General features: G+C 42.7%; 1 protein-coding gene across 2 annotated transcripts in view; it reads left to right on the top strand.

Annotated features, from left to right (window-relative positions):
- The window catches only part of LOC148011546 (uncharacterized), a 93,838-nt gene that overhangs the window by 59,947 nt on the left and 9,660 nt on the right, over nt 1-24,231 (top strand). For both annotated transcript variants that reach the window (XM_087669930.1, XM_087669931.1), the window contains 9 exons: nt 21,957-22,067; nt 22,167-22,268; nt 22,374-22,454; nt 22,556-22,635; nt 22,715-22,778; nt 22,883-23,038; nt 23,362-23,415; nt 23,500-23,616; nt 24,055-24,166. In XM_087669930.1, coding sequence (XP_087526056.1) covers nt 21,957-22,067; nt 22,167-22,268; nt 22,374-22,454; nt 22,556-22,635; nt 22,715-22,778; nt 22,883-23,038; nt 23,362-23,415; nt 23,500-23,616; nt 24,055-24,166 — 877 coding nt within the window. The remainder of the gene's footprint in view (nt 1-21,956; nt 22,068-22,166; nt 22,269-22,373; nt 22,455-22,555; nt 22,636-22,714; nt 22,779-22,882; nt 23,039-23,361; nt 23,416-23,499; nt 23,617-24,054; nt 24,167-24,231) is intronic.

The raw sequence follows: 24,231 nt of genomic DNA, 5'->3' as shown, positions 1-24,231 counted from the left end.
CTTATTTAAAGCATTCCATTTTCCAGGGCTATATGCAGCAATTGATTGAGAGGTTCTTATTGGACTTCGCCTCTGACGGCCTGGCTGCATTTGCCCGGCTGCTCTCTAATGTGCAGCGGATTGCTCGCCAGTATGGGATTCATCATGCCTCTCTTTGCCGGCGACGTCGACATGCAACAGAGGACTTATTGGCTTTGGTCCGTTCCTTGCTCGTGGATTCCCCAGATGATGGTTTTCTGCTGTCACTGGAAAGGCGTTTGGCCCATCTTATTCAAGTCTTTCAGTTGAAATCTTATCAGTAGGCCAAGCTGCATAACTTGACTGACACATTGTAAGATAGTGCCTGCCAGTCTCATAAGTTCTTTCGCGCCTTGCATGCTTCTCCGGCTCGCGAAAATATGACTCGACTCCAGGATTCGGAAGGTCGCATGGTCACTGATCCGCAGACCATTGTCACTATGTGCATAAATTATTTTATGGAACTTCTTGGTTTCTTCTCCCTCGCCTTCTAGCCAGGTTACGCATGCCCGCTCGGTCTTCTATCATCTGGTCCGCCAGCAGGTTCCACTTGATATGCAAGCCACTTTGGAGGCGGATATTTGCGAGGAGGAGGTTATGGATGTTTTGTTGCACCTGCCGAAGGATAAAAGTCCTGGTTGGGATGGTCTCACTAATGAATTCTTTGAGAACTTGGCCACGCAGTTGGTGAAGCCATTGGTGGTCATGTGTCAGCAGGTTTGGGAAACAGGGGTCATGCCTTCCTCATGGAAACAAGGCCTTATCAAACTGATTCCCAAGGTCCCTTCGCCGTCAAAGCTGTAGCATTGGAGACCAATTTCTTTGATGGGCTCGATGTATAAAATCTTCTCCAAAGTGCTGGCGAATCGGCTTCACAAGCACCTTCCAGCTATTGTGCATCCTCTCCAATACGGTTTTATCAAGGGCCGCAACATTCTGCATAATATCTTGAATGTGCAAATGGCTATTGATTATGCGCGGCACTCCAGTCAGGAAGTGGTATTGATTCAATTGGACTTGGCAAAGGCGTTTGACTATGTGGACTAGTCTTTCATTGCAGATCTCATGTCTGCTATGGGCTTTGGTACCCGGATGTCCCGATTGATCTACACCATTAGTGCTATGGCTTCTTCAAGAGTTATGCTCAATGGTGGGGTTACAGAGCCATTTCTCCTTGCACGCTCGGTCAAACAAGGTTGCCCTTTGAGTCCTCTCTTCTTTGCCCTGGCGACTCACCTGGTCCTTTCAATGTTATCCTCAATGGCGGCTTCTGCTCAGCTGGTAGGATTGTCTCTTCCTTTGGGGCAGCACTTCATTAGCCAATCTTTGGCTGATGACACGGCCTCTGGTCTTCGCATCAATGCCTTTAAGTCGGCCATTCTCAGTTGCACGGAGCCTGATTTACAGTCATTAGGTTGGCAGGGCCAGGTGGTTTCCCGTGGATCCATTGTTAGGCATCTTGGATACCCGTTGGGAGTGGATGTACGGCCAAAGGACCTACTGGAGTGGATTTCACAAAGACTGGCGGCGAAGTTTATGTATTGGAAGTCGCAAGCGGGGCCTTTCCATGTGCGCCTTAAAGTGGCTCAGACAATTATGCTACCAATGTTAACTTATTTCCTGCCATTGCTGCCGTGGACGCCCACTACTTTGAAGGCTCTCACTCATCCCATTCGTTTCATGCTATGGAAGAAGGATTCCCTGCAGGTAGGCATTTCATGGATTTCATGGTCACATACATGCACCCCTAAACGCATGGGTGGTGGCGCTATTTTGGATGCAGAAACTCATATGTTGGCTCTTCGTTGGTCTCTTTTTCGTGCCATGTGTGTGGATCATCACCCGTGGACCATCATAGCCCGTTATTTTCTTGAGGATAGCGGGCTATGCCATGGTAACACGCAGCTTCGGGCCTCCTGGTGGCATGTCCTTAATGCTGACTCTCGATTTTCCAGTCCCTCTTCTTCTTTGTTACTGCACTTGGTCGGCTCTTGGAAAGTGGTGCTCCAAAAGGCCCGTTGGCATCCAGTAGGGGACCGCTTGCAGACTAACTCCTTTCAGCTGGAATTGTTGGCAGTATCCAGATTACTTTCATGGGAAGACAAACATCAGCTCAGACCGAGATTTAACCGCATGGCTCGTTTAGGTGTGACGTCGATTGCGGATGCTACCCTTGCCACTCGCAATGTCCTCGCATCGTTTCAGACTGCTAGGAGACTCTTCAGGATCCCGTGCGGATACCGTGGTTTATGGGAAAAGCTTGTGTTGGAGCTTCAGGGTAGGCAACCCTTTCCTGCCCTGGTTGTGGATCGTCCTTGGCAGGACTGGGACCTTGCAGGCCGGTTGAGTCTGGAAAAGGCCTCTACTAATCAGGTGTATCATCTTCTCATTCAAGATCACCATTGGCTGGGTGTGAAAGCTAATACTGTTTGGGGACTGCGGAAATCGATGTCATGGTGGCAGGCGACGCTGATGGAGGGCTGGCGGAATAAGGCACCTTTCAAATGCAAAGTCTTTCTTTGGCGGGTAATGATTGGTGGTCTTCCTCTTGCCTCGGCCCTTTCCAAGCGTCGAATCTCGAATGGCAATTGTTTCTTTTGTACCACTACTGCGGAATCGGCCCGACATCGTTTTCTTTCTTGCCCGCTCGCCAAGAATATCTGGTTACTCTTGTCACAAATCTGGCGCGCGGTGGTGGGGTCCTCACTGACTCCTTTCGATTGGGTTTTTGTGCGCCCAAAGTACCCCACACCGCCACAGTTACATATGCAGATCTTATTTCACTTTTTCAGATACTGGGGATGCTGGCACATCTGGACAACGCGTAATGCTTTTCTCTTTGATTCGGCCTCTAATGTACCGAGACATATTGCCAAGCTTAAAGGGCTCTTGCATTGGCAGCTAGATCTCATTCGACACTCCGACTTGCTCCCTCGGGAGGATTTGCATCCTTGGCATATGGCAATTACCTCTGGGTCGTTGCCATGATTGGTGTAACCTTTTTAGTGCATTAGTACGGGGATTTCCCACACGTTGGCCTAGGGCCCTCGTGTCTCTTGTAATCATGTAATCATGTGATCTTGTACCTTTTTTCGTAATTAATACAATTACCTTTTACGAAAAAAGAGAGAGAGAGAGAGAGAGAGAGAGAGAGAGAGAGAGAGAGAGAGAGAGAGAGACCTGTCATGACCCTTATACTGCAGCGACCTGACCTCTTGTGCTGGCTCTATCGGGCCTGCGCCTGCGCAATTCTGCCCTGCTTCTGCACGCAGGCTGAGACAGCCACAGAGAGAGAGAGAGAGAGAGAGAGAGAGAGAGAGAGAGAGAGAGGGGGGGGGACGTGCTTACCTGCCTGCGGACGTGCTTCCCTTGACCAGCGGACGTGCGTACCTGCCTCGTGCGCTGCCTGAGCTCTTCCGTCAGACCAGTGCAGGGTCCGTTCTGCCCTGTTCGAGCCTTGCCCTCACCTACCTGTGAACAACTGATTGACCTATCTTGCAAACTGACGTGCGACAATCCTTCCTGGGGAGCCCTACTCTGCGATTCACACACACACACACACACACACACACACACACACACACACATAGAGGAGCCGGCGTACCATAGAACTGTTAGGATCTGGGAGCGCATGACTGTGACCCTGCACAGGTCAGCAGGCACACTATGGCAGCAGAGAGAGAGAGAGAGCGCCCTGTAAATAGCTTTAGATCTCTTGTTAAAGTGGTGATACAACATGGCTGCTCTGGACATGGCCTTTATTGACCAAACAGTGGCAGCCCTTGGTCCGGATTTTGAAATAGACAAACCAGCGGATATGGTTCCTTGCACAGAGGAGATGCCATCTGGTCCTGACTTCCAGCCTGCGAGCAAACGCGCCAAGTATACTTCGGAAGATACAATGGATCATCAGGAACGTTCTTATGCTTAGGTTGGTTCTCATTTTGTGGATTCTCAGGATGTTGATTGGGAGCATTTGTTGGAGTTTGCCGACACTCTGCTTGGTGATTATATTCAACATAATCATGAAGCGTTCTCTAACTCTGAAACTGAAGATGTTCTGGAAGCCGCTATGGATCCTAAAAATGTTTTGCGCTCATTCTCAGTGTTTTATGACGTGCTGTTATACTCTTCTTCATTGGTAGGATCCCAATGCTTTCCTATATTCGCCAGTGGGTGGCTGCAAAGTCTACTACAAGGGGAGTGTATTGAAGAGATTTTTGTTGGGCCCCGAGGCTTTTATGAGGTGCTGTTGAAATCCGAGAAGCATCGTGCCAATCTGCTGACTAAACTGTCAGTGTTCTTTGATCGCCGTTTGGTCCATGTTGTGCCATGGCGCCTAGTGGCGGATTTTCAGCACTTGCTTCAACGCGAATGCCCGGTATGGGTTGAAGTGGAAAACTGTCCGGTTGTCTATTGGCCACTGTTAAAGGATGCCATGGCCGTTGTGGGCACTGTTTTGGTTCCTGCGAGCCTAAGGGCCACGAATCATAACCGTTTGTGTATGTTATGGGACACTGCTCGGAAAAGGCCTGCTTGGTTACGTCTTAATTGCTCTGGCATGCATCCTTTGCACTTTTGTTTGAAATGGGGTAACTTTGCAGGGCATTGTTTTTCGTGTGGAAAATTGGGGCATTTTATGGCCGAATGTCCATCGAATCAACAGGCTTTAGATGCTGAGCATGTTTTGCCTCCCATGGAAGATATGGTGCTTGATGCTCTGTTGCAGGATGCGACCCAACCACCTAAAGTTTTGGATAAAGGCAAACATGTTTCGGGTTTGGTTTCCCGTGACAATGACTAGGTAGATGTACGTGCCAAAAAAGGTAAAAGGTTTGATGCTGGCATGGCGGATACTGTGCCTAATGCTTCACAAGATTCCTTGCGTATTTAAATGCGCAGGAAAGACATGTTGTCTTCAGAGCGCACTACTCATGCTATGGTTTCTTCTACTCCTAGCAATCAGCCCACTAGGAAAGTATATACGGATGGTTCGAAGGGCCCACCTGCTAAGTTGGCTTTTGATGCTAGAGGTAACATGATTACCCCATGGGATCGTCGTTATCCTCGTTCCATCCCCAAGACAGTGGATACACCGTCTACCTCTAAATCTGGCCGTCAGAACTCTTTTGCCATGTTAGCTGATTTTTTGGATGAGGGAGTCCTTGACATTTTAGCAGAATAGGTTGAATCGAGGCAAGCTTTGCCTCGTTCCTGATTTTACTTTTTTGAATACACATGAAGATAGCCACATGGAATGTGTGAGGCATTTGTTCTCGCAATAAGTAACATGTGGAGTTTATTGCATGAGAATCAGTGGCATATCTTGTGTGCTGTTGAGCACAAGAGTCGCGGTGAAGCAGGAAAAGTTGTGAATTGCCATGGGTTTCGCTTGTTTTATGTAGGGACACATGCCATGCATTATTCTGGTGTGCTTATGATTGTACATGAGAAATATCAGCCTGTTCTTATTAAAAATGATGTACATGGTCGTTTTGTGGTGATTGAAGTTTTATTTGAAGGAGAGATCTTATGGTTACTTGGGCTCTATGCTCCAAATGACCCTTTATTCTGCCGGGGTCTTTGGAATACTTTACAGACCTCCTTGTCACTTGGCAGACGGGGGTTTTTGATGGGGGATTTTAATGTGTGTGTTGATTCTTCACAGTTCACATCAGAGCATTTGGTGATGGACGCCCTAGAAAGCCGTGTGTGGAATGCGTTTGCTCTTGCCGTACTTAAGCAAGATCTCTGGTCATGGCTACACCCTTCTTCTACAGGGTTTACTTTTCATTCTGCGCAGTATACAGCTACATGGTCGCGGTTGGACCGCATGTACATCATGCAGGATGATGCTTTTCTTCCTGAGATGCTGGAAATGAAAGTGTTGCATCAATATGCCTTGTCGGACCATTTTTCTCTACAGCTTGAGATGCTTGTACAACCCATTGCACCTTTTAAGCAATTTCTGGATAGACTCTCTTTGCGTTTCAACTCGTCTTATTTGAAGCATTCGATCTTTCAGGGTTATATGCAGCAATTGATTGATAGATTTTTATTGGACTTCTCTTCTGAGGGCAATGCTTCTTTTGAACGATTGCTCTCTAATGTGCAGCGGGTTGTTCGGCAGTATGGGATCCATCATGCCTCTCTTTGTTGGCGGCGTCGACAAGCAGCGGAGGAATTACTGGCTTTGGTTCGTTCTCTACTGGTGGAGACTCCGGATGATGTATTTCTGCTGCCATTGGCTATGCGTTTGGCTGATCTTATTAAAGAGTTTCGGTTGAAATCTTATCAGCAGGCCAAGTTGCAAAATTTGACTGAGAATTTGCAAGATAGTGCTTGTCAGACTCATAAGTTCTTTCGAGCTCTCCATGCATCTCCTGCTCGAGAGAATATGACTAGACTTCAGGATGCAGAAGGTCAAATGGTCATTGATCCTCAGGCTATTGTGAATATGTGTAGCAGTTATTTTCTAGACCTTCTTGGTTCTACTCCTTCACCTTCTGACCAAATTACTCATGCCCGCTTAGTTTTCTATGATTTGGTCCGCAATCAGGTTCCACATGACGTGCAAACTACTTTGGAGAGAGATATTCGTGAGGCGGAGGTTATGGATGTTTTGTTACACTTGCCCAAAGATAAAAGTCCTGGTTGGGATGGTCTCACCAATGAATTCTTTGAGGTTTTTGCTACTCGACTGGTGAAACCATTGATGACTATGTTTCAGCAGGTTTGGGAAACGGGGTTCATGCCTTATGGAAAGAAAGACTTATCAAACTGCTTCCAAAAGTTCCTTCGCCGTCTATGTTGAAACATTGGCGACCAATTTCTTTGATGGGTTCTATGTATAAAATCTTTTCCTAAGTGATGGCGAATCGGCTCCATAAGCATCTTTCTGCCATTGTGCATCCTCTTCAATATGGTTTCATTAAGGGCCGAAACATTTTGCATAATGTCTTACATGTGCAAATGGCTATTGACTATGCAAGGCACTCTAATCAGGAGGTGGTATTGATTTAATTGGACCTGGAAAAGGCTTTTGATTATTTAGACTGGTCTTTCATTGCAGAACTTATGTCTACTATGGGCTTTGGTACTCCGATGTCTCGTTTGATCTACACCATTAGTGCTGCGGCTTCTTCGCGAGTTATGCTGAATGGTGGTGTTACCGAGCCATTTGTCCTTGCACGCTCTGTGAGATAGTGTTGCCCTTTGAGTCCTCTCTTTTTTGCCCTTGGGACTCATCCAGTTTTTTCGATGTTATCTCATATGGCAGCTTCTATTCAGTTGGCTGGATTGTCTCTTCCTTTTGGACATCACTTCATTAGTCAATCCTTGGCTGATGACAGCTTTATGATTTTGCGTGCGGACAAGGATAATCTTCGCAAAGCATTAGATGTTTGGACTCTCTTTGGTCATGCTTCTGGTCTTCGTATCAATGCTTTGAAATCAACCATTCTCAATTGCACGGAGTCAGATTTGTAGTCATTGGACTGGTAGGGAATGGTTGTTCCCCGTGGTTCCATTGTCAGGCATCTTGGGTACCCTTTGGGTGTTGATGTTCGGCCAAAGCAACTAATAGAGTGGATTTCACAGAAACTGGCAGCTAAGTTTCTGTATTGGAAGTCACACACTTGGCCCTTCCATGTTTGCCTCAAAGCGGCTCAAACAATTATGTTGCCAATGCTCACATATTTCTTGCCATTGCTGCATTGGACTACTACTACATTGAATGCTCTTACTTAGTACATTCGTTTCATGTTATGGAAGGACTCCTTGCATACAAGTATTTCATGGATTTCTTGGTCGCATGCATGTACCCCCAAATGCATGGGTGGTGGGGCTATTTTGGATGCCGAAACTCATATGCTGGCACTCTATTGGTCTCTTTTTCGTGCCATGTGCTTGGATCATCACCCGTGGGTCTTTATAGCCCGTTATTTTCTTAAGGATTACGGGCTTGTGCATGATAATACCCAAATTTGGAGTTCCTGGTGTGATGTTCTTAATGCAAATGCTCGGTTTTCTAGTCCTTCATTATCCCTGCTTGCTCATTTGGTATGTTCTTGGAAATTGGTTCTCCAGACGACTCAGTGGCATCCAGCAGAGGACCGCTTAGCTACTAACTCTTTTCAACTGGAATTGTTGGCAGCCTTGCGATTACTTTCTTGGGAAGGCAAACATGAGTTGAGACCAAAATTTAACCGCATGGCACGTTTGGGCTTGACTTCAGTTGCAGATGTCACCCTTGCCAGTCGCAATGTGTTGATATTGTTTCGTACAGCTAGGAGGCTTTTCAGGATCCCTCGTGGATATCGTGATTTATGGGGATAGCTTTTGATGGTGCTCCAGAGCAGACAACCCTTTCCTGCCCTTGCTTCGGATCGTCCCTGGCAAGACTGGGACCTTGTAGGCCGGCTGAATTTGGAAAAGGCCTCAGCTAACCAGGTGTATCATCTTCTGATTAAAGATCATCAATGGCTGGTTACTAAAGCTAATACTGTATGGGGATTGCGTAAATCTCAGTCATGGTAGAAGGTAACTATGATGGAGGGCTGGTTGAACAAGACACCTTTCAAATGCAAGGTCTTTCTTTGGAGGGTGATGATTGGTGGTCTTCCTCTTGCTTTAGCCCTTTCCAAGCGTCGAATCTCCAACGGCAATTGTTTCTTTTGCACCACCAGTGTGGAATTGGCCCGTCATTGATTTATTTCTTGCCCTCTCGCTAAGAAAATCTGGTCACTCTTGTCAGTGGTTTGGCGAGCAGTGCTTGGTTTCTCGCTAAGATCTTTTGATTGGGTTTTTGTGCGGCCCAAATACCCCACACCGGCACAGTCGCATAGGAAGATCTTGTTTCACTTTCTTAGATATTGGGGATGTTGGCACAATTGGACCATTCGGAATGATTTTCTTTTTGATTTAGCCTCTAATGTTCAGGGACATATTGCTAGGCTTAAAGGTCTCTTGCATTGGCAGATAGATCTCATTCGGCGCTCTGACTTACTCCCTCGGGAGGACTTACTTCCCTGGCATATGGAAATTTCCTTTGCGTCTTTGCCATGACTTTTGTAACTCTTTTGTCGTTTAGTACTTTATAAATATAACATCCTTTACGAAAAGAGAGAGAGAGAGAGAGAGAGAGAGAGAGAGAGAGAGAGAGAGAGGACAACTATGATGGAGGGTTGGTTGAACAAGACACCCTTCAAATATAAGGCCTTTCTTTGGAGGGTGATGATTGGTGGTCTTCCGCTTGCTTCAGCTCTTTCCAAGCGTCGAATCTCCAACGGCAACTGTTTCTTTTGCACCACCAGTGTGGAATCTGCACGTCACCGATTTCTTGCCCCATCGCTAAGAAAATCTGGTCATTCTTGTCAGCCGTTTGGCGAGCGGTGGCTAGTTTCTCGCTATGCCCGTTTGATTGGGTTTTTGTGCAGCCCAAATACCCCACACCGACACAGCCATATATGAAGATCGTGTTTCACTTTCTTCGATATTGGGGCTGTTGGCATAATTGGACCATTCGGAATGCTTTTCTTTTTGATTCCGCCTATAATGTTCAGCAGCATATTGCTAGGCTTAAGGGTCTCTTATATTGGCAGATGGATCTTCTCCGGCACTCTGACATGCTCTCTCGGGAGGACTTACGTCCCTGGCATATGGCAATTTCCTCTGCGTCTTTGCCATGACTTTGTAACTCTTAGGTCGCCTGGTTATTGTAGAGAGACAGTGTGTTCTTTGCACACGATGGGGTAGAGCCATCGTGTATCTTGTAATCATGTAAACTTGTACTTTTTCGTAATTAATACAATTACCTTTTACGGAGAGAGAGAGAGAGAGAGAGAGAGAGAGAGAGAGAGAGAGAGATCATTCTTGCTGGAATTCAGTTATGGAGAGGTTGTAGGAGCAGGTTGCCAGAAGATTTTGGCCATTTTCAGCTAGTCATAAGTAACTTTGGTGCAGGCGGCTGCAACCAAGGTCCTCTCAATTGGAGACAGCCTGGGACACCACATAACAGCCATTTTGGACTTCTTTGATTGCTAGTGACAGTTCTTGTGGTCGTCAAGATAGAGCAGTAACAGTTTTTGGCTGAAATCAAGCAACTTCTTGTGAAGAATTTCTGAATTTTCTCTCCTCAGCATTCTCTCACATTCTCCAGCCATTTCCCAGCCTTGCTTCAAAGATTTCAGCATTGTAATCCGTGGAGGTTGAGAGATTGTATTTTTCTTTATTGCAAACCCTAATTTACAGCAGAAATTAGGGTTTGATAGCAACCTCGGAAAGTGTGCTAGGAGATTGAAGCCTCAAGGCTTGAATTTTCAGAGCTGAGAATTAATTCTCAGCAAGATTCAAGTGAGGGACCGACCAATATTTGAATTTGGGGAAGATTTCATTCCCCAAGGAGTTCTTGAATGCCAATTGCCTGAGCAAATCAAGGGGCAAATCCATTTGAAGACTTGCGGGTCATTATTGACAGCAAGGGGCTTTTGGATTGCGAAGGGGATTGAAAGAATCCCATTGTATTCGAATTCAATTGCAACTAAAGATAAAGAAATACTGAAAGGGGTGTTAGTTTTGGAGCCAATAGGGTGTCCAATGTTCAAGATTGATTGGTAAATGGTTGTGTTTCAGAATTTCATTAATTATTGCTTGCTGTAATTAAGTTATAATCGGGTTATTGCTACCCTTGATGGAAGGAAGGCTGGTTTTAGTGTGATGACACACCATGAGCAGAGGAAGGAAATCCTTGTGTCTAAGAGATCGATGGAAGTGAGTGTTCGGGGGTAGTGAGGGGGATACCCATTGCAACTGTGCCTTGGTAAAAGGATGTGCACACTTAGGGATATGTGGAAGGCACACTGTTAAAAAGATGGCATTCGCTCTAACAATGTACCAAGGTGCAAAGCGGCATTCACCTAAGGATATGTGACATGGGGTGTAGAGAGAGAAGGAACTAATAGTAGAGATGGAAAGCCCAACTCCTTGTTTGTTGGATGTAGAGGTGGAGTGCAATTCTAAATTATTGAATGCAAGAGAAAGAGATTTTGGAAATGAGGGTGGGATATGAGGGAAGTGTGAAAGAGGAGTGCCAACTCCTTGCTAAGAAGAAATAGAAGATAGAGTTCTAGGTATACTTGTAGATGTGTATCTGTGTCTAGAGTCTCATTGATTAAAAACATCGGGATCTTTCACATCAAAACAAGAAATAGCAGGAGAGGTTTGATTCATTGGGCGCGGCTGTTAAAATTGGTCAATTATGGGCAGTGCCCAATGTAATTTGTGTGGTGTGGACACTATTAAAGTGTCGAAGTATAGTGTGTCTAGGATTTAAAAGTAGTGACACTAGACTTTAGAGTTAAATAAACTCTAGTTGAGTTAGGTATAGGTCTAACTTACTTAAGACCTATTGAACTTTCATTCTGTCATTTTAGTACATGCATCTTTTGAGGGTGAGGTCACTGCCCACTCTTGTTCACTGTCTTGTGTTCACACACACACACACACACACACACACACACACACACACACACACACACATTCTCTCTCTCTCTCTCTCTCTCTCTCTCTCTTCCCCTCCATTTTTCCTATAGTTGGTAATAGAGCTAGACATTTGGGTTTTGTCTCGCCATGCTCAGCTGGTGCCATCCATGCAAAGCTCACTAGTCAACTAAGAAAGAGGAGTTGTTGTTTTGGAAGAGAAGCAGCTGTTTTGGAGGAGGAGCTGATGTTGTTTTCAGCCTATACGTAGTTACATACGCATCCTTACATATAGCCCTACGCTATGCAGCCTCTCTCAACTTGCTTGTGATATTCTCAACCTTGCCTACAATTTTCTTGGCCCTGTTTGCAATTTTTTGTAGATCTGAAAAAAAATACAGAAATCTTAATTTTTGAATTTGGGGGTTTCGAAAAGTTGAGCAATTTTCCCATCCATCTTTCTTGTCTCATTCTCAATTTCAAATAAAATTACAATTTCTCACACTTGGTGCTAAGAAATTTAAGGGTTTTCAACTGACTTGCCCAATGTCTAAAATTTCTTTGAGGAAATTTGGGGCTTTTGCTCAATTCGAGCTCTTGTGTGTGAATCTTCACTGAGATTGCTAACGCTATGCAATTTCTTCGAACATTCGTGCAAGAAATTTGAGGCTTTTCCGACGATCCAACATGCATCTAGAGGAGCATTGAAATTCTTGCTTATTGTTTGTGTGCATCCCAAGGTGACATTTCATCGAATTTTAGGTTGTAAGTCTATTGCAACAATGGTAAATCACGACACCATGGATCACAATAACATTTTGGAAGCCCTCACTTAGGAGGATAAGTTACATGGCACCAACTATTTCCTGTGGAGTTTTATGGTGCACGATCTACTTGTTGTGAAGGATGTTCAGGACTATGTCATTGGTAATTTGAAGAGACCAGAAGAGCTTGCATGTCAAATATCTTAGCGTGGTGCTAGAGTACAGCTAGCTGCCCCTACTCCTCCCACAACATATTAGAGGACGTGGGACTTGAAGGATGTACAAGTGTTATCATTGATTGCCTTGTTAGCCAGGAGAGCAATCATACCTCATATTCAGTCATGCAAGACCTCTAGAGCAGCGTGGGATGTCTTGGAAAGCATGTTTGCAGCTTGGAATGAAGCTTGAATCTCTTATTTGCAAAGAGAATTGGCTAATGCGCATATGGACAAGGGTCACAACATGATCGAGCATCTTACACACTTGTAGTATTTACGTGAGCACCTGCTGAATATTGATGAGGTTATTTTGGGTGTAGAGATGGTGAATATCACTCTTAATTCACTTCTATAGTCTTGTCTTGGGTTCCATGCCTCATTGAATTTGTCCCTTACATTCGTGGAGTTGGGAGGGTCTCTTGTTACAAGAGAAATAGACTCAGAAAAATATTGATGTGTGTTCAGGTGATGTAGCCATACTCTTTAAGTACAAAGGCAAGGGTAAAGCAAAGTAGTATGTGAAAAATCAGCCCAAGCTGATCTGGGACAGCCATCTAACAAGACTGCCCAAGACACAGAAAGGAAAAGGGAAAATGCCACTACTATAAAAAACTAGTTATGACTCATTGCAAACCCTAATATTAGTGGCTCAATACATGGAGCTTCTTTGTGTGCTGCCCTTGTTGCCTGCAGGGTCTCTATAGCTAGCGACCTGGTTTTGAGAGCTTTGTTTGCTATTAACATCATCTTCTCCATCTTGCCCAATTGCATACTACTGTCCTATAGCTCTATTCAACAGTCTACACACCCGCATTTTCATATTTGTTGTCACCTAGTTGTTCATGGCTTGCCTTCTACCATCGTTATGTACAACCCTTTTGCTTACTACTTGGAGCAAGCTACCTAGTGCTTCCGGAGGCTCTTCTACTATTGCATTCACTCTAGACCTAGGTTTTCATTGATGAAGATTATCTTTGTTGCCAAAATAGGCTGCCTTGTTGATGTATGCTTTTTGGAGGATCTTTGGTTTGTTGACTTCATCATACATCTATTTAGCATGAAAACTACCCACATTGTTGCCAACTCACTTAGATAGCATCAAACAAATTTAGACTGTTGCTACTTTTTTTGGGGTCTGTTTAGAGTATGACACACTCATTGGAGCTGACATTGGTATCTTGGACTCCTTCTTTAGCTCACTGCATCCCCAATTCCTCAAGACACGGAGGTTTGAGACCCATTGTATCATATTCAATATAGAGTTTGATTTATACATGCATTCATCTTTCTAAGGTATCTTCATCTTGAGTTTTACTATTCATTGTGTTTGTTGTATACTCTTGAGTTCTCTATCTTGCACACAAAAAGGATAATGTCTTGAAGTGTAGGCTAGATTTGCCAAAATAGAGAGTCATACTCAACGAGATGACATGATCATGAAAAGTTTGTATAATGCGCATATGTAGGTTGAAAGTTTGAGACACATATCTTTGTATAGAAAACTCACTTCAATATTGTTTTTGTAATATAATGGGACATAGCTTTCACATGATACCCATGTTGGGGGGATCCCTAAATTTTAGGAGGTTCCTAAGGAGCCTCGGATTGGCCTAAAAATGCTAGTCCTAAAAAATAGAAATGACATTCTAAAAATAAAAAGTTTGTGTTTTGGCAGTGCTTATTAAATTTGGTTGTTTTTGTTCTTGACAGTTCTTAGCTTGAAAAGGAAGGCTAAAAAGAAGAGACACGTTTCAAGGCACTTGTCGCATAAGCTTTCAAGTGTCTCACCACTTGTGACGTCTCATGACATGTGGTTTGGACACTTGTCTTGTGCTATTGTACTTTTCATCTTTGCACTAAGTCTCCCTTTCTTCTATAGAAAGAGCTCATTTTCTCTCATTCTACATTGGTTTTTCTTTCTATATATAATAGTTGAAGATAGCCCAAAGTTGGTCCTAGCCATTTCCATCATCATTCTCTACTCTTATCATTATCAAATACCTCAATGTTTCCTTTTCTTTGGGTGTTGTTTTATAGGACAGTAGGCCTATAAATTCATTACAATACCTCCTTCTCGTGCTCTTTTTCCATTTTAAGAACAAGAAGAAAGCCATATCGATGTGTTGCTGATTAACAATGAAGAAGTGCTGCCTTTGCCCCCTTCCTACTCTCAGCTTGGAAAGAAATCAGTTGGGTTATGCATGTGATGCATGTGTGAGCTTGTGAGAGTGAGAATACTTCTCACTATGAGGTTGACTGTAATTGAGCTCATTCTCTAAGGGACTCGGATTGAGGAGAAATACATTTTCAAACTGGTATTAGAGCGGGGTGCAGGTGAGCAAGTGACGGGTTGCGCGAGTAGACAGGCGAGTAGCTGATGGGTTGCGCAGGTTAGACGGAAGGGCATCATTCACATGCGATAGGTTGACACGCAGCACACAAGCCAGATGGAGAGCACAGGCGACAGGTCGATACTTAGCGTGCAGGACCGGTGGGATACAAACCTGGTCGGCTGGTTGGGCATAGGTGACAGGTTGACACGCAACGTGTAGGACCGCGGGAGATGAACCTAGTCGGTTGGTCAGGCGGGCGACACATATGCAAGGTCGATTGTTGGGAGACAGGTCCTAATCAATGCCAAGACATGCCCGTTTTCTTTTCCCTCATTTTTCTTTAATTTCTGCAAATTTTCCCTTCTCCCCTTTGTTGGGCATTCATATGCACAAGCACAGTGTGCAATTTTGACCAAGAAAATTTGAGCTTTTCTCAGATTTGGGAACTTCAATGCAAGACAAGACAATTTGACTCAGAAATTGCACATTTGGTGTACATTTGCCTAAGAAATTTTGGGGCTTTTCACATTTTAGTGAAATTTCTTCAATTTCACTGAAATTTGTGCACACCGGACCCAAGAAAATTGGGGCTTTTGCAAAGTTCCTTCAATTTGTGTAACAATTTTCTAGTACATGCACTTGGGCACATGTATTGATGCAATTTGGACGGATTTCCTTTTGAAAATCTGGGGCTTTTGACCAAAATTGTCAAATTTGTGCTCGAGAATGCTTTTGGAGCAGAAATTGCAGGTAATTTTTGGGGATTTCACATGTAATTGGTGCCTTGGCCTCTAAATGTGTTAGTAATTGCTTGAGGAGTGCAGCAACAAACACTCTAATTCTGAAAATCTATTTGCAGATCTAAATTTTTTGCAATCTCCGGATTTTCATTGCTGGTTGGTACTTGCAAGGTACCGTGGTTACTTGTGTGACATTTGGGCTTGCATTTGGTGACTTGAGTTAATTTAGTAGTGCAAATTATGGCTGGAAACAGTGACAACAACAATCTTTTGCACATCAAGAAGCTTGGGGGTGCATATAATTTTGCAATATGGCAAAAACAGTGCCATAATGTCTTGGTGCAGAAAAAACAGGTGAAGCCCATCAAAACAAAGGGAATAAAACCAGAAGACATGGAACAAGACAAGTGAGATGACTTGGATGAGCTAGCATGCTCTACCATTGAACTCTCAGTGTCAGACAACTTGCTCTTTAACATTGAGAAGCTGAATTCAACATATGCAATGTGGCAAAGGCTTGAAGAGTTGTATGCTCAGAAAGTGCAGCCAGCAAGGTTTATTGGCTAAAAAAGCTAATGAACTTTTGCATGAAAGAAGGTACAGCCATGTCTGTACATTTGAATGAATTCAACTCAATTTTCAGTCAGCTAATTGCTTTTGATTTCCATATTGATTATGAGTTCAATGCTACTTTCTTGCTATGCACTTTACCTGAAAGTTGGGATACTTTTAGGACAGCGTTGAGTAACTCGAATGCTCAGCTGTTATATTCAGATGTGGAGAGTTCTTTGCTGATGGAAAAAGCCAATGAGCAAAATAATTCAACAAACAAGTCTTCTAATACATTGCACACTAGAGGTAGATTTTAGCAAAAGGACAGTTTTGAAAATAGAGCAAGTAAGTCTCGCGGAAAAAATGTGGAGTGCCATCATTGTGGCAAAAAAGGGCACTATAAACGGGACTGTTTTCAGTTGAAGAAAGAGACATGCAAAAACAAAAACACTAAAGATAACAAGGTTGAGAAAAAGGACAACTAGCTTGCAAAGAAGAGCAGTGTAAAACTAAAAGAGGTCAATGTAGTCACTCATGAGAATGACGATGAAGGTGTTGTACTTCTTGCTTTTTCTTTGAGTGCACATGCATTGATTATAGATTTTGAGGATGACATGCACACTTGGATACTTGATTCAGGTGCATCCTTTCATGTCACACCACATTATGAGTGGTTTTCTAACTATAATGGTGATGCACGTGGTGTTGTTCATTTGGGGGATAACTATGCATGTAAAATTGCAGGCATTGGCAGTGTGAAACTTGAATTTTAGCATGGTTTCGTGTTTGTTTTGCATAATGTGAGACATTTATCTCAGCTCAAGAAGAGCTTGATAAGCACAGGGCAGCTAGATGATGGAGGCTATCACACCACCTTTGGAGATAGCAAATGGAAAATTTATAAGGGCTCTCGCATTGTTGCCAAGGGCTCCAAAAGTGATACTTTGTATCTTTTGCATGTATCTAGTGTACGTGACCATTAGTTGCCATAAGTGAGGAGCCAAGTGTTTCTTTGTGGCGTAGCCGGTTGGAACATATGAGTCAAATTGGAATGAAAGTGCTTTCTCGTTTGGGTTATTTGCGATCTTTGAGGTATGCTGATTTTGAACAGTGTGATCATTGTATTTATGGTAAACATGCTCAAACGTCACATAAGAAATCTCTTTTTCTCAAGTCTTCACCCTTAGCGTCCGTACATTCAGATGTATGTTAAATGCCAGGATTATCTCTAGGGGAAAAGAAGTATTTCGTTATTTTTGTTGATGATGCCACATGCAAAGTATGGGTTTATCCAATCCGTCGCAAAGACGAGGCCTTGGACAAATTTTAAAAATTCATGGCACTTGCTGAAAATCATACCACTAAGACATTAAAGTGCCTTCACTTTGACAATGGTGGGGAATACGTGTCCAAAGTCTTTCAGGACTTTTGTGATAGCAAAGGGATTAAAAGGGAACTCACCGCTCCTCATAATCCACCCCAAAATGGTGTTGCAGAGCGTATGAATAGGACCATTCAAGACAAGGTCCGTACAATGTTGTCACATATTGCTTTATCTCATGGATTTTGGGAAGACGCTGTTATGACAGTTGTACACTCGATTAATTGATCGCCCAATAGGTCTTTCCGGGAGGGGAGAGTCCCTGAAGAAGCATGGTTGGGCAAGCCACCTTCGTATGCTCACTTGCGAGTGTTTTGCTATGAGGCTTTTGTACACATTCGCAAGAAAGAACACAACAAACTTGATCCAAAGTCCTGTAAATGTATTTTTCTAGGATATGGTGATGAAGGTGAGATGGGGTATCGATTATGGGATCCCGAGAAAAGAAAAGTAGTATGCAACAATGATGTTATCTTCTAGGAAGATTGTATGCACAAACAACCTGAAAAGACTAAGGAGGTCAGAAGGGTTGGATTCGGGGAGGATGTACCGATAAGACAACAAAGAATATCCGTCAGATAGCAGCAAATATATGTTGTAAATGTCCTTGAAAATGTAGGGAATGATGCTGAAAATGATCCGCAAGATCTTTCCCATGATGTACCACAAATTCAGCAAGAAACAATGCTTTTGGAACAACTAGAACCAGCTATACAACATGCTGAACTTGCAGAACAAGAAGCTGTTAATGCAGATTTGCAAGCTGAATAGCCAACAAATCTTGACCATTGCGTCCGGAGGTTGACCAGAATGCAAAGACAGGAAAATAGATTCGTTCTTGGTGTTAACTATGTGGCTGATTATGTCATGTTGACAAATTGTGGTGAGCCGTCATGCTTCCAGAAAGGAATGGATAGAAAAGATAGCAAGAAATGGCATAAGGCAATGCTGTTAGAGATGGAATCTCTCATGAAAAATAGCATTGGGGATTTGGTGCATTTGCCTAAAGGGTAGAAAGTGCCACCATGCGAATGGGTTTACAAAATGAAAGTTGCTTCTGGTTCTTTATCAAAGTACAAGGCATGGTTGGTTCCTAAAGGGTACAAGCAAGAACATGGAATTGATTTTGATAAAATCTTTTCTCTTATAGTCAAAATGACTACGTTGTGAACCATCTTGGGCTTAGTTGCATGTGAAGATATGGAGTTCATACAGATGGATATGAAAACCGCTTTCTTACATGGTGATCTGTATGAGGAGATCCATATGCAAGAGCTGAGGGTTTTACTGCAAAGGGGAAAGAGCACATGGTATGTAAACTTAACAAGAGTTTGTATGGGCTGAAATAGGCACTACAAGAATGGTATTATAAATTTGATACATTTATGCAATCTCAGGGATTTCATTGCTCTCAAGTTGATCATTGCTTATACACCAAGAAGGTAGTAAGTGGCAACCTTATTCTCTTGGTTTTGTATGTGGATGACATGTTGATTGCAAGTAGGGATGTTCATGCCTTGGATTCCTTAAAGCAGAGTTTACACAATAGCTTTGATATGAAGGATCTTGGTGAGGACAAATCATATTCTTGGCATGCATATACTCAACGATAGATCGAAGGGTCTTCTTTATCTGTCATAGTAGGAGTATGTCACTAAGGTTTTGTAGCGTTCCAATATGGAGGGGAGGAAAGCCATTGGTGTACTATTGCCTTCATATGTAAAACTTAGTGCAGATGACAGTCCTACATCTAATGGTGGAAATGTGAAATTGCCAAGTTACCTTATGCTTCAGCTGTTGGTAGATTGATGTATGCTATGGTTGCTATATGTCCTAACATTGCATTTGCGGCAGGAGTGGTCAGCAGATTTATGGCATATCCTGGCGAAAAGCATTGGGAAGGAGTGAAGGGTATCGTGATCTACCTTGAGGGCACAAAGGATTTGTGTATCTGTTTTGGTAAGTGGAAGTCATCTGTTGTTGGCTTCACAGATGCAAACTATGTTGGTCATCTTGATTGCAGGAAGTCTACTTCAGGATATATGTTCATGTTCACGGTGGAGCAATCTCTTGGATATCCAAGCTGCAAAAGTGTGTTGCATTGTCTACTACAAAGGCAGAGTGTCATGAGGACTTGTATTTTTGAAACCTCACTTAACATGTTGATTAATTTTTAATCATATGGTTAAGTAAATGTTGCACATGTGAGGTGTAACTGGGTTTCGAGTAAATTTACGAGCCTAGGACCTGAGGAAATCATGGGATATCAAAAGGCAAAAGTTGCTATAAGTTATGCTGCATAGGTACTTGGTGGTATCTAGTGCCAGTTGTTGGCCTGTGTCATTCATTTGGTCATAAGCATCAATTGGTGACACTAGAGAAGCGGCATTTAATGGTACCTAATGCCAATCTGATAGTCAAAGACAGCGCAGAGACACTCGAGAATGGAAGTTGCCTAGCCAATTTAATTATTGGCTAGCTAGATTATTTTTCAGGGCACTGAAATAATTATTAGATCAATTTTTAATATTTAAAGACTGAAAATTAATATTTAATTATGGATAATGCTGGAAAAACCATTTGAAAAGGTTGACACTCGTCAAAAATGCCCATGCAAGACTGAAAAACGTCTTTAGAGGCTAGAGAGATGCATTTTTAGGTATTCAGCTTGCAAGAGAGAGGGAGGAGATATTACTGGTTTGATTTGCAGCCATTGGAGGACCTTCTGAGGCAGCCAGGGGTAGGTGAAGACCAATCAATAGCAGATGACAACATCTACAAGTTGTTGAGAGAGGGTAGCAGCAATAAATGACTGATTTTCTTTAGTTCTTTGCATCTACAAGTTGTTGAGACAGGGCAGTAGCAGTAAATGACAGATTTTCTTCAGTTCTTCGTGCAGAAAGTCAATTTTCTCTTCTTAGCATTCTCTCTCATCTCCCAGCTTTTCTACAGCCCTTGCAGCATTGAGATCACCAGAGGTTGAGAAATTTCAGATTTCTTTGCTGTAAACCCTAATCCGCAATAGAAATTAGGGTTTAGCAGAAACCTCGGGAAGCGTGCCAGAAATTGGAAGCTCCAAGACTTGGATTCAATAGGGCTCAAGCAATTTTTAGCCTATTCAAGTGGAGAGACCAGAAATAATTGAATTTGGGGCATTTTCCATCTCCATCAAAGCGGGTGAAGGCCAATTGATTGCCCGAATGAAGGGGCAAATTAGATTGAAGACTTGCTGGTCATTTTGGACAGCAAGGGGAGTTGGAATACCGAAAGGGATTGGGAGAATCCCACTGTACATTAACTTCTTCTTTAATTAAGTTAAATAAATATTAAAAGGGGCACAAGTTTTGGGGCCAACAGGGTGTCCAATGTCAAAGATTATATGGTAAAGTGTGCATTTCAGTTTTGTGAATTTGTTAATTGCTGTAAATAGTGCTTAATCAGGTTATTGACCACCCTATCCGAGGAGGAAGGTTGGGTTCACAGAGTATGTGGCTGCCATTGAGGCATGCAAAGAGGCTTTATGGCTTTCATGTCTTGTGTGAGAGCTTGGTATTACAAAGGTTCCTATCCTCCAATATAACAGTTAGAGTGCTATCATGCTAGCACGGAATCGTGTCTTTAACGCAAAGACAGAGTACATATAGGTGAAGTATCATTCTATCAGGGATGTGCTTGATAGTAAGAGCATTGAGCTTGTCAAGGTACATATAGATGATAACCCTGTAGACCTTCTCACGAAGGGTCTTCCAGCAGGGCGGTTTGCTCATTGCCGCTAGATGATGGGGGTTGGATAGTATGTGTGTATTTCAGCTTTGTATATACATAGACTTAGCTGATTCTTTTCTCTACCTTTTGGCACGTTGCCTTTAGGTGGGAGGTTATTGAGAATAAAGGCTCACCGTGCCTTTTATGGTGTTCGGGTGTGAACACACCCTTACACTCTTGTACTTTATATATTATCTAAACCTAAAGTGGTACACCCATCATTGTACCAAGTATTGATTGTGTTGTGCACTCACGCCTTCAACTCACTCTTCTTTCTGCGCTCGGTCTGCATTGTACTCTATCTCGATCTTAGCAAGTGCTTTCACGATCAGCACTTGGTCAGGCATACGCCATCAGCAGAAATTCTTGATCACACTGTAGGTAGCTCAACCTAGGATTGTGAGTCTGGAGGTTGAGGATGGCCCTACTGATGTAAAACTGGACAGAATCCACTGTCACTGCATTATTAGCTATCTGGATTGCATTTCGAAATTTCTGTTTTGTAATACATTGGCCATTGATGCTGACAGGCTGACAGCAAGGTTTGGGAAGGTCTTTGTCCATCCATACATGATTGATTTCATTGTTCTTACAAATATTCTTTTCTGTTTACTTGCTGTCTAGAAATGATGTCGACTTGCTGTCATGTTTGTTCAGATTTTTGAGTGGTTTATTTTGCAATTTCTTGATTCCTATGTCTATCATAGTGTTTGCGGTCGGAGAATGCGGTGCTGTGTTTTTTGGCTACTGTCACGATACGGGCGGCAATAAAATTTACAAATGAATCTGGCACTATGGAGAACAATGTTATTTCAAAGGTGCATAATTTCTGCAGGCAACTAGAGCTGGGTTAATCTTACCACATTATGTTTGATGTAATGATGGGTTGTAAAGTGTTTCAATGTTACTTATTGCAGGCTGAATCAGCAAATAAATCAGTTCTCTTAACTATGGACAGTTTGCAATTGCTGTCTTCCTTATTACATACCTTCACAATGTCAACAGGGGCTCCTCTGCAGGTTAAAAAAATCGACCGGTCATTTCTACTATCACAATCACTCCAGCCAATAGACTTAATGCTATCTAACTGTTTTTATCAACTTCATTTATTCCCTTGATTGCAGATTTATGGAATCTTGCAGACGTTTTTGCTTGCAATGGGCTCAGTATGTCATGAGACTGAGGCTGGAAGGGGATGGTTAAAGGTACCATAGTATGTGTCCTTGCAGATATATCCTTAGTTTTTACTAGTTTTATTGAGAATGAATTTTGAGAGACCCTAGCTCTGTTTTCTTTCAATGATCAGGCTTTTGAGGCTTGCATCACTGGAGCAGCAGGAGTTGTATGTAAAATTTTCAGGGTTCCAAGTGCTGTTATCTACCACAGGTATGAATCCCAGATGCAGATGAATGCCCAGCAATTATCTGTTGCAAGAAGCAAATGAATTGACTGTTTACTTTTGCAGCAATTCACTGTTGTTAAAGGCAGTTTTGACTCAGGCATCCCCTGCTGTGGCAAATTACCTGCAAGTATGGATCATGGTCACAAACTGACATCATCCAAAAAGCTTTCTAAGTTTGAAATGGTCAATTGCTCATGCGTGAAATGACACATGGTTTTATCTCTGTCACAGAAAGCATGTTTAGATCGAGCTGTCATGCTGATACATTTGAAGGATGCAATATTTGCTACCGAGGAGGAAACACGGTCCGTGAGTGGAAATCTTGTCTACCTGATGGTTGAAGGGAACAAAGGATCCAAGAAGTTGTTAAAAGCTTTACTCCCAGAGGTATGTGTGCGCATGATCATTGCTTGCGGCACAGGATTTGATTCATTCATGGATCTTTCCTCTTGGTCTAAGGCAGATGCCACCTAATAAGACCCATCATTGAGAAAGAACACAAGACAACTTTGTTCATGCAAATATTCTGATGTATATAGGCTGATACAGAAGGTATATCCTCAATAAGGATTATATCATAGGTGAGATCAATAGGTTTACATCATAGATGACATCATTAGACAACTTACGTAACATATGTCAATGCCTTCTACACAAGTCAAAGCCATGAGTTTGGAGCTGAGACTTAACATTTCATGGATGCTTTACAGGGTATCTTGTATCTGTATGCTAGAAGAGTTGCTGAGGTGAGCTCCCGTGAAAAGGTGAGCTACATGCTGAGGAGAAAATGCATATGTGCATAATTCTGGAGGATTGGAAGTGCCCCTATATAACATTGTGAATTGCAGGAAAAATCCTCTAGTCGATTCACTATTTGGATCGAAATTTTGGAGATTCTACGGAAGGACAGCTTTGAGACACCAATTCTGGTTTGGAATGATGCAAAAAGGATGGAGCTGAAGAAGGTGTGTTTGTTATTTAAACAAATGACTCTTCTTTTTCCTCCTCTACCTATTTGATAGTCTATATTATGGCTTTTTGGAAATAACACTCAAATTGCAGGTATTGTAATATTATAGCATGAGGAGTTACATCAGACTAGGGAGTTTTATGTAGAAAGTGAAATTGATTGAAAAAATAGAGTAGTACATTGCAACATTTGTGTACGTGATACTGCATGACAGGGATACTGCAGTTCAGCATTCTAGTTTGTAAATATCAGATAGGCATTTCCACTTGTGTAAGAGCTTTGAGCAAACTGTTTGCTACTTTTTTGAATTTTTCTATAAATGTTTAGTTACAGGATCGTGTATACTAACTGTGACGTTTTACAACTCCAGACATGGAAAGACGAGAAATAGTCTTGGAAATACTTAGTTACATTAATTTTTTGGTTGAATTAGTTTTTGACAGATGAGGCGGAAGCCTTCTATGCTGTTGCGGACAATAACAAAGACCTTGTATTTAACAGCTCTGAAGTATGTCTTGTTTATTCATCTGCAAGTGAGGGAGCAGGTATAACCTTATGACTCAGCATATGGTTCAATATGCATCCTTATCTTCTTGTCTCTGATAAGTAC

This window comes from Lygodium microphyllum, chromosome 28 (assembly GCF_053477565.2).
Source record: "Lygodium microphyllum isolate KBCC chromosome 28, Lygodium_microphyllum_v1.1.10, whole genome shotgun sequence".
Lineage (NCBI taxonomy): Eukaryota > Viridiplantae > Streptophyta > Polypodiopsida > Schizaeales > Lygodiaceae > Lygodium > Lygodium microphyllum.
The sequence above is the reverse complement of the archived record's forward strand: the minus strand, read 5'-3'. Positions and strand labels throughout refer to the sequence as shown.